We start from the raw sequence: 13210 nt of genomic DNA on the forward strand, positions 1-13210 counted from the left end.
TCACCATGTCCAACTTTCACAGAACCTTTAACCTTTGCTGACTTTAGCACTTAGGATGTATTTTCACAGTAAAACAGATGTTTCAACGTTACTTTACTTTTCTTCGAGACCTTAAAGCAGAGCCTGTGGGCCCAAAAAGCAGCCTGTTTCCTTTTTAAATCAACTGATGTGGCTGTGGAAAGTGAGAGATAATACCCCTTCTTACAAATGATCTCACTTAGGTGCCTAGTGAGATTTTCAAAATATTTGAGAAAGTCATTCTGTGTATTTCAAGTAATTTGGGAAAATTAAAGAAAACCAGATTTAAAAAAAAAAAAAAAAAGATATACATATACCCTGCTCCAACAGTGTCAGAGAGAAGATTGGGTTAAGTGTGAATTCAGTTTAAATTAAGTGAAGAAGTCTCAGTAACTTTAGTAATAGTACAATTCCATCCCTCCCCCCCTCCACACACACACACACTCCCCCCAGTAAACCAATTAAGTAGGAATTAAGCCTTTCTTCCTACCACATCAGTAAGGCAATGGCGCTGCTAGTTCCCGCAAGGCTCATGAATATTCTCTAACAGACTGTACTGGCCAACAATCAATTAGATCATTCCTGAATTAGAGAAATACCCAGAAGCAATTTTGCATAAGCACTATTTTCTTTCAAAGCACAATGGAAACTTAGTATGTACTACATTTAACAGAAGCATAGTCTGGTTTAAGCATGGGTTTATTTTAAAAAAATCTTCAGCTCTCACCTATAGGCTATTCCAGAACCCTGTGAATCAGGAGATAGCTGCTCTTTATTGGAAAGCTTCTCTCTTTAAGTCACCTTTACTTCCTCTCAGTACTTTGCAGAAAGCGCGAAAAGAACTACACCATCAGCCATCACTATAAGCAACTACCCAGAAGCCAGAACAGGAAGTATTCAGGATGCAAAATTGATTTTTGATATATAGACCTCTAATAAACCAAATATCCTACAGAATGTAGAAAATTTAAGGAAATAGCAGCCATATACAGACAACTTCTTTCAGGTATTTACAATATACTTAGCGTCATGTCACGAGTTTAGGTATGCTTTTTGTCTTTGTCCTCTTCCAGATACTCATGGGTTTTAAAGCATCTCAAATAACCACGTTTAAAGGAAATCAGACACTACACAGGTTAAACAACATGGTTCTATTAAAAACTATCTTTTACCATGGCACTCAGTGACAGCAATACAATCCTTTTTTTCCACAAAGCAACTAATATAAAAATATGCCATAAAATCATCTGTAGACTAGTACACTAGTACATATATGTAATCATAACATTCTTTTATAAACTCTTTCCTGAGATACCTTGGGTTGTTTGATGTTCTTGTATTACCGGATGCATTATCTTTATGAATAATCTAAAACAATTGTAAAATATTTTGTATGTGCAGGACACTCAGTAACATGTAAAAAGTAGTATGTAAATATATGGCAAAGAAACAGCTCTTAGAAATTATGCGCTTTTTTACTTTGTTACATTTTTTTAACATTTGGCTCCTTGGGAGATGGAGGGGAGGAGCATGAAAAACCTGAAATTAGAGCTATGAATTGATGAAAAGAAGGAAAGCATTTCAGGAATGTTAGAAGTTGGAATATAATATAAATGACACAAAGAGAAAGCCATAATTCACGTTGGCTATGTATTGCCTTATAAAGCAACTGGACATATTTTAGTCAGTTCACAGTATAAATATTTTTACTAATCTGTTTTGGAAGAGCAAATGTCTTTTAGGGTTTCAAGCTCCTCTATAAGTTTCTTGTTCTGAACTTCTAGCACTGCAACACGACTCTCCAGACATTTTATGTATTCTTTCTTCCGACGTCGACATTCTTTAGCAGCTTCCCTGCAAAAAGCAGAAGTAAAAAGTGCAAACAAAAAAGCCATTTGCATGCCATTAGAAAGCTCAGCAGAGTATGGAGACTATGACAGAATTCCAAATTTTGGAATATCTCCCAAATCAGTCTTAAAACACTAAGCAAAACTGGGTTCCACAAGGGCCTCAAGTGTCTCTTTCTCAATTTCATATGGCAATCTGTAGAATTGCTTCCTCTCATGCCTTGATTAAAGTTCATAACAAACAAGGTCCAAATGAAAGACAGTTATTCTGCTTTATGACAATAAAGATCTTTGAGGGCCTTGAGTTCCTCAATGAGAGTCTTGTTTTGGTTTTCAAGCACAGCCACACGATTTTCAAGACATTTGACATATTCTTTCTTCTTTCTGCGACATTCTCTGGCAGCTTCCCTGGAACCAATACAAGGCAAATGACTACAAGAACAGCCACAATATGGCAAAGACTCGATAAATGAAATTACCTGCAGTCCCTGGGTTCCACAATAACAACAACAACCACCACCAACTGTTGGATTGCACAAACAGAACAGCAGAAAGCAGCCATAAACAATAACGTGATTGAAATACAATTCAAAACAACTAGAACTTGAAACAAATTCAGCATCAACAAATACAAAGATGGAATTAATACACAGAGGAACTGAGAAAACAGTGAGTAAATGGTAATGTATTGACTTGAGCCGTACTAAACACTAAGACTGAAAGCAGCATTTCTTCTTCCAGTCACACTCCATTTTGTGTGTATTATCTTCAGGAGTATTATCTTCTGCAATAAAATTTTAAAACCAAACCCAAAGAATTTACTTTAAAAAAAATACAAGCATAACACTAATCTTTTCAGCTAAAAAGCTGAATTTTTTTTACCTTAATGTAACAATCCACAGTAAAATTTAAGTCCAAACAAATAAAATTTCTTAGCATTTCAGTGTTGTCCACCTGGGCATGTTTCCGCCACACACATCTGTGGGTTTTTTTGTTGCTGGCAAATGGCAGTCTGGAGCCATTCTCATAGCTCTGCTCAGAATTCTGTATTCTCAGAATACTGAAGCTAAACAGTTTGGGCAGTAATTTCAGAAGCATGTGACTGAACAAGCATTCAATTCCAGGAGAAGTTTTAGAAGCACTGTGAGTCCACTCCTTTAACACGACAAATTGTGAGAGTGTAACTTTCCAGCAAGTTATGTGAGAGACAGCATAGTCACTAGTTTTAAAACTGAAGAGAGGAGAAACAAAAGGAGGCATAACAATGCAGCAATCCTTGTGAGTAATTTAAAATAAAGGACAGGCATGAGAGCAAAGCAATACCATGAATTCAATCATAAAGCAAGCGGCTATTCAATGTATTAGAGATCTACATAGCAGACTATTTCTTCCATTAATCTAACTGCTATTGATAGCAGTTGAAAAACACTTTTGGCGCATTGAAAGAAAGGAAGAGTCCTCTATGTATAGCAAGAAGAATGCACAGAGAAAGACTGGCATTTACAGCATACAGTCAGGTCCATGCCAACTAATCAAAAAAAATATACAGCCACCTTGCACAATATGCCTCAGAAAATGACAGGGGCACTGCACAATAACTTATCCCAGTAGCCAAGTATTTAGGAAAGCCTGTAATTATCATTCCATCCTAGAATAAGTCCTCTTCACAGCATCATTAATGGACAGCTGCTAATGAGATCCTCAGATATTTTCCTAACCAATTCTTTGCTGGGATGTTTCAAGATGTACAAATCCATACTGGTCATTTTACCGCCACTAGGAGGAGGGGGGGGGGGGGGGGCGGGGAAGTAAAAAATTATTCAACAATAAGTATACCTCCAGATCATCATAAAAATTATCAGAAAGGGACAATAGTAATACTGATTTCTGAATTACCGTCATATTTTACAACTAAAAATCCATGGTGGCAAGGTCAACTCTTAACTTTCCAGAGTTGACAGCCAATACTCAATGATGAGCTATGAAGATGTGGGATGACTGACAAAGAATTTCTTGCCTTCCTTTCATCAATCACAGGCACTGCTCATGACCTTAAGAAGAAAACTTCATTAGAATGTTTTGGGGTTTTGGGGTTTTTTTTGTGTTTTGTGTTCTTTTTTAAACACTGACTATTAATTGTTATGTAGTCTTACCTATTTTTCATAAGTCTCAGCTCTCTCTTGCGTGTTGCCTCTTCTGCCAGTTGCTGAGGGCTATGCAAAGTTCCCGGTGAAGCTGCCATTACCACTCCCTGAGGTAAGGTAGTACTGGGAGTTCGAATCTGGTAAGCTGGCATGTCTCCAGTGGCAGCTGTATAAAAGAATCGTATTTTAAACTTTATGGCAAAAAAAACCCAAACTACTATGCAGAAGTCTCTCTGGAAATAACAGATTTCTGTTGATGAGTTATCCAGGATCCCCGCTACATAAAATATTTCACAGGCCTGCAATGTCACAACTATATTTGTTATCTTACCAGCTTTTATTTCCACATTGTAAAATAAGTTATCTAAATTGCTCTAGCCTGTGGCCCCACTAGCCAGTCAGACGGAAGCCTGTGAAAGCTTCCACATGGCTCTTTTCAGACAAAACTAACTGAGAAACACTGTCACAGCATCCATACTTATTTCCCGTTTGCACCATCCCACAAAAAGATGGTTCTGCTGTTGCAGCCACTGAAAGGTTTATATGCTACCCCTGTCCTCTAACAGAGGCTTCAGGAGTCAAATTCCTTCAGAAGTCAACTTTCTCCTCCTTCTTTGTGATAGCAACAGCACCAGCCTTACTGCCTCTCCTCCCTTTACAGCAGCAGTTTGGCAACCCTTGGATAACCAGTCAGAGCTGCTGTTGCCAAAATGAAAAGGAATAGACAAGTGCTCATGGTGAACAGGAGTATGTTCCTTGAGCAAGAGGACCACAAATAGGATGCTGCAGTATTGGCAGGCAAGAGGAGGCAGTGGCAGTTGCACAGGAAGGGGTGTAGCTACATAGTAAATTGGAGTGCAAAAGTTCAGATTCAGATCCTGAGTCTACCAATTTTGAGCTCTCCCCAACCTAACCACAGATCTGAAATCGACATGTTGCCTGGAACCAATACCTTTCCGATAGTCTCACCTCCTTTTCTGTATTTCTGAGGTACTTTGTTCCTACGTGATGTACCCCAACTTTAAAACAGCGTGAAAATCCTAAGTACTTCTGTCTTGTCTGACACGGGGTGGGGGGGGAAATCAAACAAAAAATGTATCCCTCTTCAAATTATAAGCAAGTATTTACCTATTTATTTCCATAAATATTTTATATTATCATAGAACAAAACTTCAATTTTTGTCATTACAGTAACTGAATATAAATGATGAAATTTCAGGGGCTGTTATGTTATGTTTAAAGCAATTCAAATAATGGTAAAACTTAACCTGGAAAAATAAAATGTAGACAGAAATACTGTGGAGGCTGACAAGTAGAGCAGTAAAGAGACATCAGCCAACTACAGGGGGAATAAACCAAATCAAAACCAAAACCTAAACATAATTAAAAAATTACTATTATTTTTATTAAGTTCATACAGGCGCTTCACTAACTAAATACAAAAAATAGGATCAAGCTGTGTTTAGAATACAATTCTACAGCCATGTCCTGAAATCATTATCAGCTTAAACACTTTGCACCTCCCCCTTCTCTGAGTCCTGCGGGTAAAAGTGTTTGTGGAATTACAAGATGAACTGGACCAGTGAACTGACCTAGGTTAGGGATAATCCCCTGGGGATCAGGGAGGGAGAGAGAAATCAGCCGAGGCCAGCCCTGTGAGCACTAACAGGCACCCACCGTGAACACAGGGTTTGGTTTTCTTTTATATCTACGACGGAATTACTTAACCTTTTAAGTTCTCCACATCTGTTAGCAGCCCCAGTTATGTCAATTGGATGATACTTCAGCCCACCATTTATAAAAATAGAATTTTAGAAACTCTTCAGGCTCACCTTTATGCTAGCCACATTACATATATTATATAGACTCTATGGTAGGAGCTACCTTTTTCTATCTCTCAACACTAGGTAAAAAAGAGATGTTATCTTAGTTTGCATTAGCTACAGTGAATTAAAAATCCAAGTGAATCATTTTATAAATCAAGTCATGTGGAAAGACCCATAACCAAGGTCACCTCAGCCTGAAAAGACCAACTATTTTGTTGTCTTTGTTTGATTTACACTCAGATGTTAGCTAACAGGACTTACTGCTGCTGTTAAGAGGACTCAGTGTGATAATGTACCTGCAACATGGCTTAACAAAAGTGAGTCCCTATCTCAGCTGGGATCAGCAAACACCACTGTAAGTAACAACATGTTGCGTGAATGGTTTGACCAGGTTCCAGTAGTGTCTGTCCCTGACAAACAGTTGGCTCGCTTATAAACCTACTGGCCTGGTAACAGAGATAAATAACCATTTTGGTTGTATAGACCTTGTAAACCCAGACACCACAGTTTACAAAAAAAGAAAAAGAAAAAAGCCTAGTATTGACAATGTATCTTTTAGCTGTACAGTAATATGTGCTTTATGATACATTATTGCAAATCAATTGTTTCAAAGTCTGCAAAATTTTTGTATAGTATCCAAAAAAGACATTGGGAAAGATGAAACAGGCTTTAAGCAGGGAGGATTAAATACCCTTGAAAAAAATCATAGTGTAAGTCTAATAATGTATCTACATATTACCGAGAAGTGTCCCTTCCATTTCAGCACCTAAGACAAAAATCCCACACATCTTGATCCAGCCTGACAAACTTCTGTGGACGCTTCTAATGAAACCCCATGGAGGTTTAAAGTCATTCCTAAGATATCGGAAGTAGGACTGAGACTGTTAACAAAGAAACAAACCTGGAGATAGTGTATTTCCCTAACATATTGCCTCAGGTCATTTTTTTTTTCTCCTTAAAATTGCAAGGGACTAAAAAGTCACTGAAAATCTAAAGCTCTGAGTTGAGACCTACAAAAAGGAAATTATTAGCAGGAAGACAAACAAACTAAAAACCAACCTAAAAACCAAACCACATTCAGAAGAGTACAACTAATCTTGTAAATTAAGCTCTGACAAATGAAAAAAAAAATAATAAAAAAACCACCAAAAAAAAACCCCAAACCTTCTATCAGTAGGTTCTTGGAAAAAGTAACTTGCTGAACACTAGAGAGCATCCCTGCACTTGAGTTCTTTCAGTGACTATCCAGGAGAAAAAAAGCCTGATGTATTATGTATGATGAAAAAAAGCCTATGTATTACTATGGCTATTCTCCCCTTCTGTGAGTCATAATGATGGGACTAGATTATCAAAGGGTTTTTAACTTCACCACTAAACTGGCTAAACAAGGCATGAATCATTATTCCTTTGAGCACAAAAGAAAAAGAAAAAAAAAAAGGAAACCGTGGACTTGTAGAAGATACTTATCTTTGTATTAATGAAACAATATGTAATGAAGCAATGAGCAGCAGCACGTAGGTACCGGCTGCGAACTGGTTAACATTACAGATCTGCCGGAGGCAATTGACGAAGCAGAAAGGAACTGACTAAATCGCAGCATGACTTGGAGCTGACGTCAATGTGTATCTTGTTTGGAGTTTAACTTTTCCAGTTCCCTACTGCAACACGATTCCAGGAAATCTAATGACGTCAGCCTTTTGAACTCAATTAGCTGAGGAACAGACCATTTTAACAGCGGAGGAGAAAACAAGCAGGCGTTACAATACTTAAAATTATTGCTCTCAAATTTGTTTGCATTCAGTATTTTCTTTACTAATAGAAGCATAGGCTTTGTTTACACTACTGAAACAATGCACACCTTTCTTTTACAGCTATGCTTAAGCCTATTTTAGCTACCAAATCTGACTGCTAAACAAAAAAGCAGTGTCATTTTTACAAAATAGAACAATTATAAACATAGTAACACATATGACTATGTCCACAATAAAGAAGGATTTAAGAGTGTGGATTTTTTAGCAAAATCCTGCATCAGAAAGTAAAGATTAGTTATCTGAATCAATCTGTGCAAGAATTCATGCACTAACAGTGATTTCCCCCCCTCTCAAAATGAAACTGTTAAAATTGCTCTGAAATCCTACACTGACTAGATATAACCAGAAGCTATTTGTACCAGGTTTGAAAGACAAAAAAGTTACGGCAACAGGTTCAAAAGAAAATGTTACAAATACCAAGTAAGCACTGCTAAATACCCAAAAATGTCATGTAAAAGACTAAGAAAATTTTTACCTGTTTCATCTCCTGTTACAGCCATGATCAGCTTCTGCACACACGATTCTCCTGTTCCTCTACCAGAGCTCAGCATGAACTGTTCCAAACTAGCAAGCATGGGCAGGATTACAAGCAAGAGCACTGACATCACAATGACCTCACTTGCTTACCACTGTCATTAATATGCTCTGTCACTGGAACAGCTCACTGAAACTGCAGCCTGAAGAACTCCTTTTCCAGTAACCCCTTTTTTTCCTTCCTCTTCCATATTTCTATAAGCCTAGCTTTGTTCTTTTTCCCTGAATTATTCATAAAGCTACAGAAAGCACTCACCACTAAGCTGGCTGCAAAGCAAGACCTGAAAATTCACAGCAGCACTGACTGACAGAAATTAAAACATGTCTCTAGAATTAATGAATGAATCAGAATGATAAAGTCATGACTGGATAGAAAATAGTGAAATTTTAAAAAGGCATGCAATTGTTTTGATTGGAGCAGTTCCACTAAGAGGCAAAGAACTGTCGGACACATGTGTGAGACAGGAAAGCTTAATAAGCTATAACAAATAGGTAAACGAAAGGCTAAAGCTCCTTGCAGAGGGGGGGAACCCACAACTCATTTCATTTCCGTTTAAAGCTTCGGAAAAGATTGAAGAAAGCTCCAAAGTAAGTCAACGTAAAGCTAGTGATTTCAGATGCTGTAACAGGCAGAACAGTAACTCTGGATAGGGGCTACCTCTCCTCAGTTCCCTCCTTTTTCAAAATAAATCCAACAGATCTGGTTGACTTAGTTTTAAAAAATAAAAATAAAATATAATCTCAGCTCTAACAGAGTTACTCCTTATTTACATCCATTTAAATGAAATTAGTTTCAGACCAGTCCAGGCATTGGTCGGTATATACGGCATAGCAAGCTTCTAAGGCTTTTGCCTGTAATAAACAAATTCAGACCGGTATTCATCAACTGTGAAACTATACCAAGGACGGCAATAATGGAAGCATCAATGCAAAAAAGGAGCACCCTGTGATTACAGAACCACTTCAGAACCATATGAACAGAAGATCAGAACTGAAGCACGCAAGAAATTCAAGCCACAGATCTCAAATATCACTGTTCATATCACTGATCATATTATGAAAACACACATAGATCCAAACAGAATGATTTTTAATACAAGTTTTCTACACTCACTTTCACTAATATTTAAACACTTCCTAGCTAGCAAAAAAACCCTTAGCCTGTATTAGGAAAATGTCAGGACATCAGAACCGCCTCTTATTTTACCTATGAATGTAAACTTGTAGCAAATGAAATATCACCCAGTTGGATCAACACCTTTGGTGTTTTTATACTATAAACCCTTTTCCACATCACAGGTTATCAGAAAATATCAAGCACAGGGGTTTTGTGATGCCATCCACTATTACATGACATCTAGAAAAAATATAAATATATATGCTATCTGAAAGATTCTGAGACAGTTCTATCTGCCCTAGGACCAATATTTGGTGTTGTGTTTGGTTTTGTTTTCTTTCTTTTACTTGTGTGATTATTACAAATAAAGTTTATATGCTGTCTGCCTAACCTAAATCATTATAAAAATATACGTAAGTGGAAAGATTACCAAGCAGAATGTTGCTTTTCTATGATAATCTGTGCTATCACTATATTAGGTGACCAGTAAACTACAAAACTGTCATTAAATGTCATTAAATGAAAAATGTTCATAAGCTATATTCCTACAGACTTTCTAGCATAGGCAAGATGACCTGTAATAAGGACATATTAGAGACTTGTATATCCAACTAATTCCATTGTCTCACTCCATCCCAAATACCTCAGGTTTGTTGATGATATGCAATTATTACCATAGAGATCTGTATTATTGTAAACATCCTCAGGTGCTTTCATACTCTTCGTATATACTCTTTTTTAATTAAGGTTTGTTGTTCGGGGTTTTTAAGATTTTCCAGTATCAATAGCATGTATAATAAGTTGAAACCTTTTATCTTCTCATCATCTCTGAGTTCATGCTCACTTACTATTCCCTTTATATTTTTCCCTGTATATGTTATGTAGCATTTTTCTTCTGTGTCAACAGCTATGAGCATCACTAAAGCACTGGACTTTGTTTGGGCCAAAGGAACAGAGAATTCCAGGAAGTCAACTTCTCTGTGCATGGACAGAGCATGAATCAATTTAGTTAAAAGCATCTAGAAGGTTCTAGAAACAGCATATAGCAGGTATTTGGTAACTGTCTCCAAATCAGTTTTGAATGTTTTCATCACAGGCAAGACACTTAATGGGCTATACCATCAAGTAGTCGTGCCCAGCACTTAGACTGAACAGGTAGGTTAGAGGACAGCCCTGCCAGAGGACAATCCTGAAATGGAGAGTCTGTAAAGGAAGGCCAGACAAATAAAATTCCCAAGGATTGAAATGCTGCCATATACGATCCCTAAGTTCTGTGCTTCTTCACAGACTTGGGGAGGTTTTAGGAAACAACTGAGGAGCTACTCTCTCTGCCCTCCTCCCTGCTGAAGCTCTGAAGAATCAATGCAATACATACAAAATACTACAGTCAATCTGGAGAGACAGAGAAGTCCTCTAATTTAAGGGATGTGTACACACGTGTATAGAAAATATATTAGACTTGTACTCAGAAAACATGCACTACCAGAGTGGGAAATCTGTCTGGGGGACAGCCAAAATTGGTTCTTAAGGCTTTGCTAAAAGTGTATTCATAATAATATTTAGGGAAGTTACAACAATACTCTCTGCATGACAAAACCTAATATTTTGGTTTAGGCTTTTTCATATTATAATCTTAGAACTTCCTTGAAATGCTTCTGAAGAGTCTTGGAAAGACAATGTATTTCAGCAAAGAATTAACCAGAGGCAATGGAAAAATTCAAATTAGGTATCATTACTCAGCATTGTCTCAACAAGTTCAGATATCTGCAAGCTATTAGCTTTATTTACATCCTGGGCTTCCTTTATAGCAAAGGGAGAAAAATAGCCACTTAAAGACAGAACTTATTTCAAACACCCATATTAGGGCAAAAAAAGCACCTCAATCTGGACTTCACCAACTATCTCAGATCTGTATCTATTTGTCTCTACATTTAGTCAATGACGCTCATCTACTCCATGAATACATATTTAAAGTCTTCCTAGCTCTTCTGGTTGTTTATTTCAGATAGCTGTCTCGGCTTAAGAAAGCATTCATACAGACCTCCCTCCCTACTTCTCTGTAATGACTGAAAAAAAAAAAAAAATAGGGAAAATAAATTCCCTATATCCTCGTGGCAGCCATTAATTTAGTGTCTCTATACAGAAATCTCTTCCCCATTTTCAAGGGTTTTCCTCGGCATAACCCAAATCCCAATGCTACTTTCCCTGGTATCAATAAGAATCCAAGTTACCTTTGGTTCTCAATCTGCCTCAGCATTTCCAAAATGCTAGGAACAGTAGAAGGAAACAATCCTACATAAACTACAGCAAGGTTCAAGAATTCACTACTTACAGTTCAATTCACATGTGTGCATTTTATAGGACCTACAAAATGTTCTTCTGTGAGAAAACTAGCTTCAGTAAAGGATCTCCTTTCTAATAACTCCAAGAGTCATAAATTGCAAGATAATTCTGCCCTAAACATATCCAAAGAACTTCAGAACTTGTGTTTTATTAAGATCGATTGACTGCTGAAAGAAACAAGTTAGTTTCATATATTAAATGAGATGTAGCCTCACCTCATCTAACAGCACCTTTACTGCAATGAAACATATCTCTCAAAGTCTAGACAAGAGAATTCAAAGCAGAAAGTGTTTTTGTACCATTATTTCCTCCTTGTAACTTTTTTAATGAAAAGAAGTAGCTGCTTTACTGAGCAGAAAAACTGGGTCTCCTTCTAAGACTGTCTTTCATCTTGTTATGCATAAATATTTTATTTGATAGTGCAATAATGTCAACACAATATAAAAAGCCTTTTAAGAAAAGTTGTTTTATATGAAAAAACTGAAATGCAGTAGACTAATAAAATATACCTTGAACAACAACTTGGCTTCCAGGAACAAAAAACTGTTGTGTGCCATCAGGTGATTGTCCCGCATATTGCACGATGGTAGCACCTGGCTGAGGAGCTCCTGAATTTGTCATTGTTAATGTCTGTAGTCCGTGGACACCATCAGAGGATGGATTAGAAATCTGGATTGTACCACCTTGAGTTATAGTAACTAAACATAAAAAGAAAAAGAAAAGTTAGGCAATAGAAAGAGATATAACACATATTAAAAACCACATCTCCCTTTTTAAAATAACACGCAAGCTCCACAAGGTAATAAGGGAGGAAAAAAAAGAAATAAAAAATGAGCAAGTTGTTGTTTCAGTCTGGCCTCTAAAGCAGAAAGTGCCCCATTTTGGGGCAGGGTGGAAGAGAGAGAAGCAAGAATAATAAATCATTGCCTCTATTCTTCATGAGATCCACAAGAGTAGATTACCAGCAGCACACAAGCTTCGCAGCCAGATTTGTCACCTCTACCTCCCAGAGAAGTTATACACAGCCAAATTCTGCCTTTCACAGTTAGCACCAAAAATGGTATGTCTATGTGGTACGGTGATCTGATGGTGTAAAAACAGCCAGTTTGGGTTCCTGAGCAGTAAAACATCAGCACAGAATCATACAAAGTTCTTGGCTCCACAGTGAGCCTGGGTAAACAACTATGTCACAGATGTCCTGCAATTATTCATTCAGATCACAACCCAGTACTTTCTAAACAAGAGTGAATTAACTCCAGTAACTCTCTCCCTTACAGGACTGATTCCTGCCACATTCCCAGAACAACACACTGTCCCCCACTCTATTCACTGTCCTGATCTCAACCACTGCACACACTTTTGTTATGCTGGAGGTCTACTGGAAATTGGGCCTTCAATGAAGACTGAAGGACTTTCCTGGACAGTCCGTGGAGTTGCATATCATGCAGATGGATGGATGTAAGTGGCATCTTCTCTTCTAGCTAGGACTGAATATGGTGCCAATACCATTCTCTGAGTATAATCAACAGCTCTAATCCAGAAAAATCAGATCTTTCCCTCCCTTCCAAAA

The 13210-nt window shown here is 37.5% G+C and overlaps 1 protein-coding gene across 9 annotated transcripts in view; it reads right to left on the reverse strand.

Moving 5' to 3' along the window:
* Positions 1-699: 699 nt before the first annotated feature.
* Positions 700-13210, reverse strand: part of CREM (cAMP responsive element modulator) — a 33949-nt gene continuing 21438 nt past the window's right edge. For 5 of the 9 annotated variants that reach the window (XM_063324468.1, XM_063324465.1, XM_063324463.1 and 2 more), the window contains 3 exons: positions 12150-12338; positions 4019-4175; positions 1729-2273 (listed from right to left, as the gene is read on the reverse strand). In XM_063324468.1, the coding sequence (XP_063180538.1) occupies positions 2129-2273; positions 4019-4175; positions 12150-12338 (491 nt within the window). In that variant the 3' untranslated portion in view covers positions 1729-2128. Of the gene's footprint in view, positions 2274-4018; positions 4176-8121; positions 8281-12149; positions 12339-13210 lie in introns of those variants that run through there. The other 4 variants (XM_063324464.1, XM_063324467.1, XM_063324470.1 and 1 more) reach the window with 3 other exon arrangements.

Source organism: Chroicocephalus ridibundus, chromosome 2, assembly GCF_963924245.1.
Source record: "Chroicocephalus ridibundus chromosome 2, bChrRid1.1, whole genome shotgun sequence".
Taxonomy (NCBI): Eukaryota; Metazoa; Chordata; class Aves; order Charadriiformes; family Laridae; genus Chroicocephalus; species Chroicocephalus ridibundus.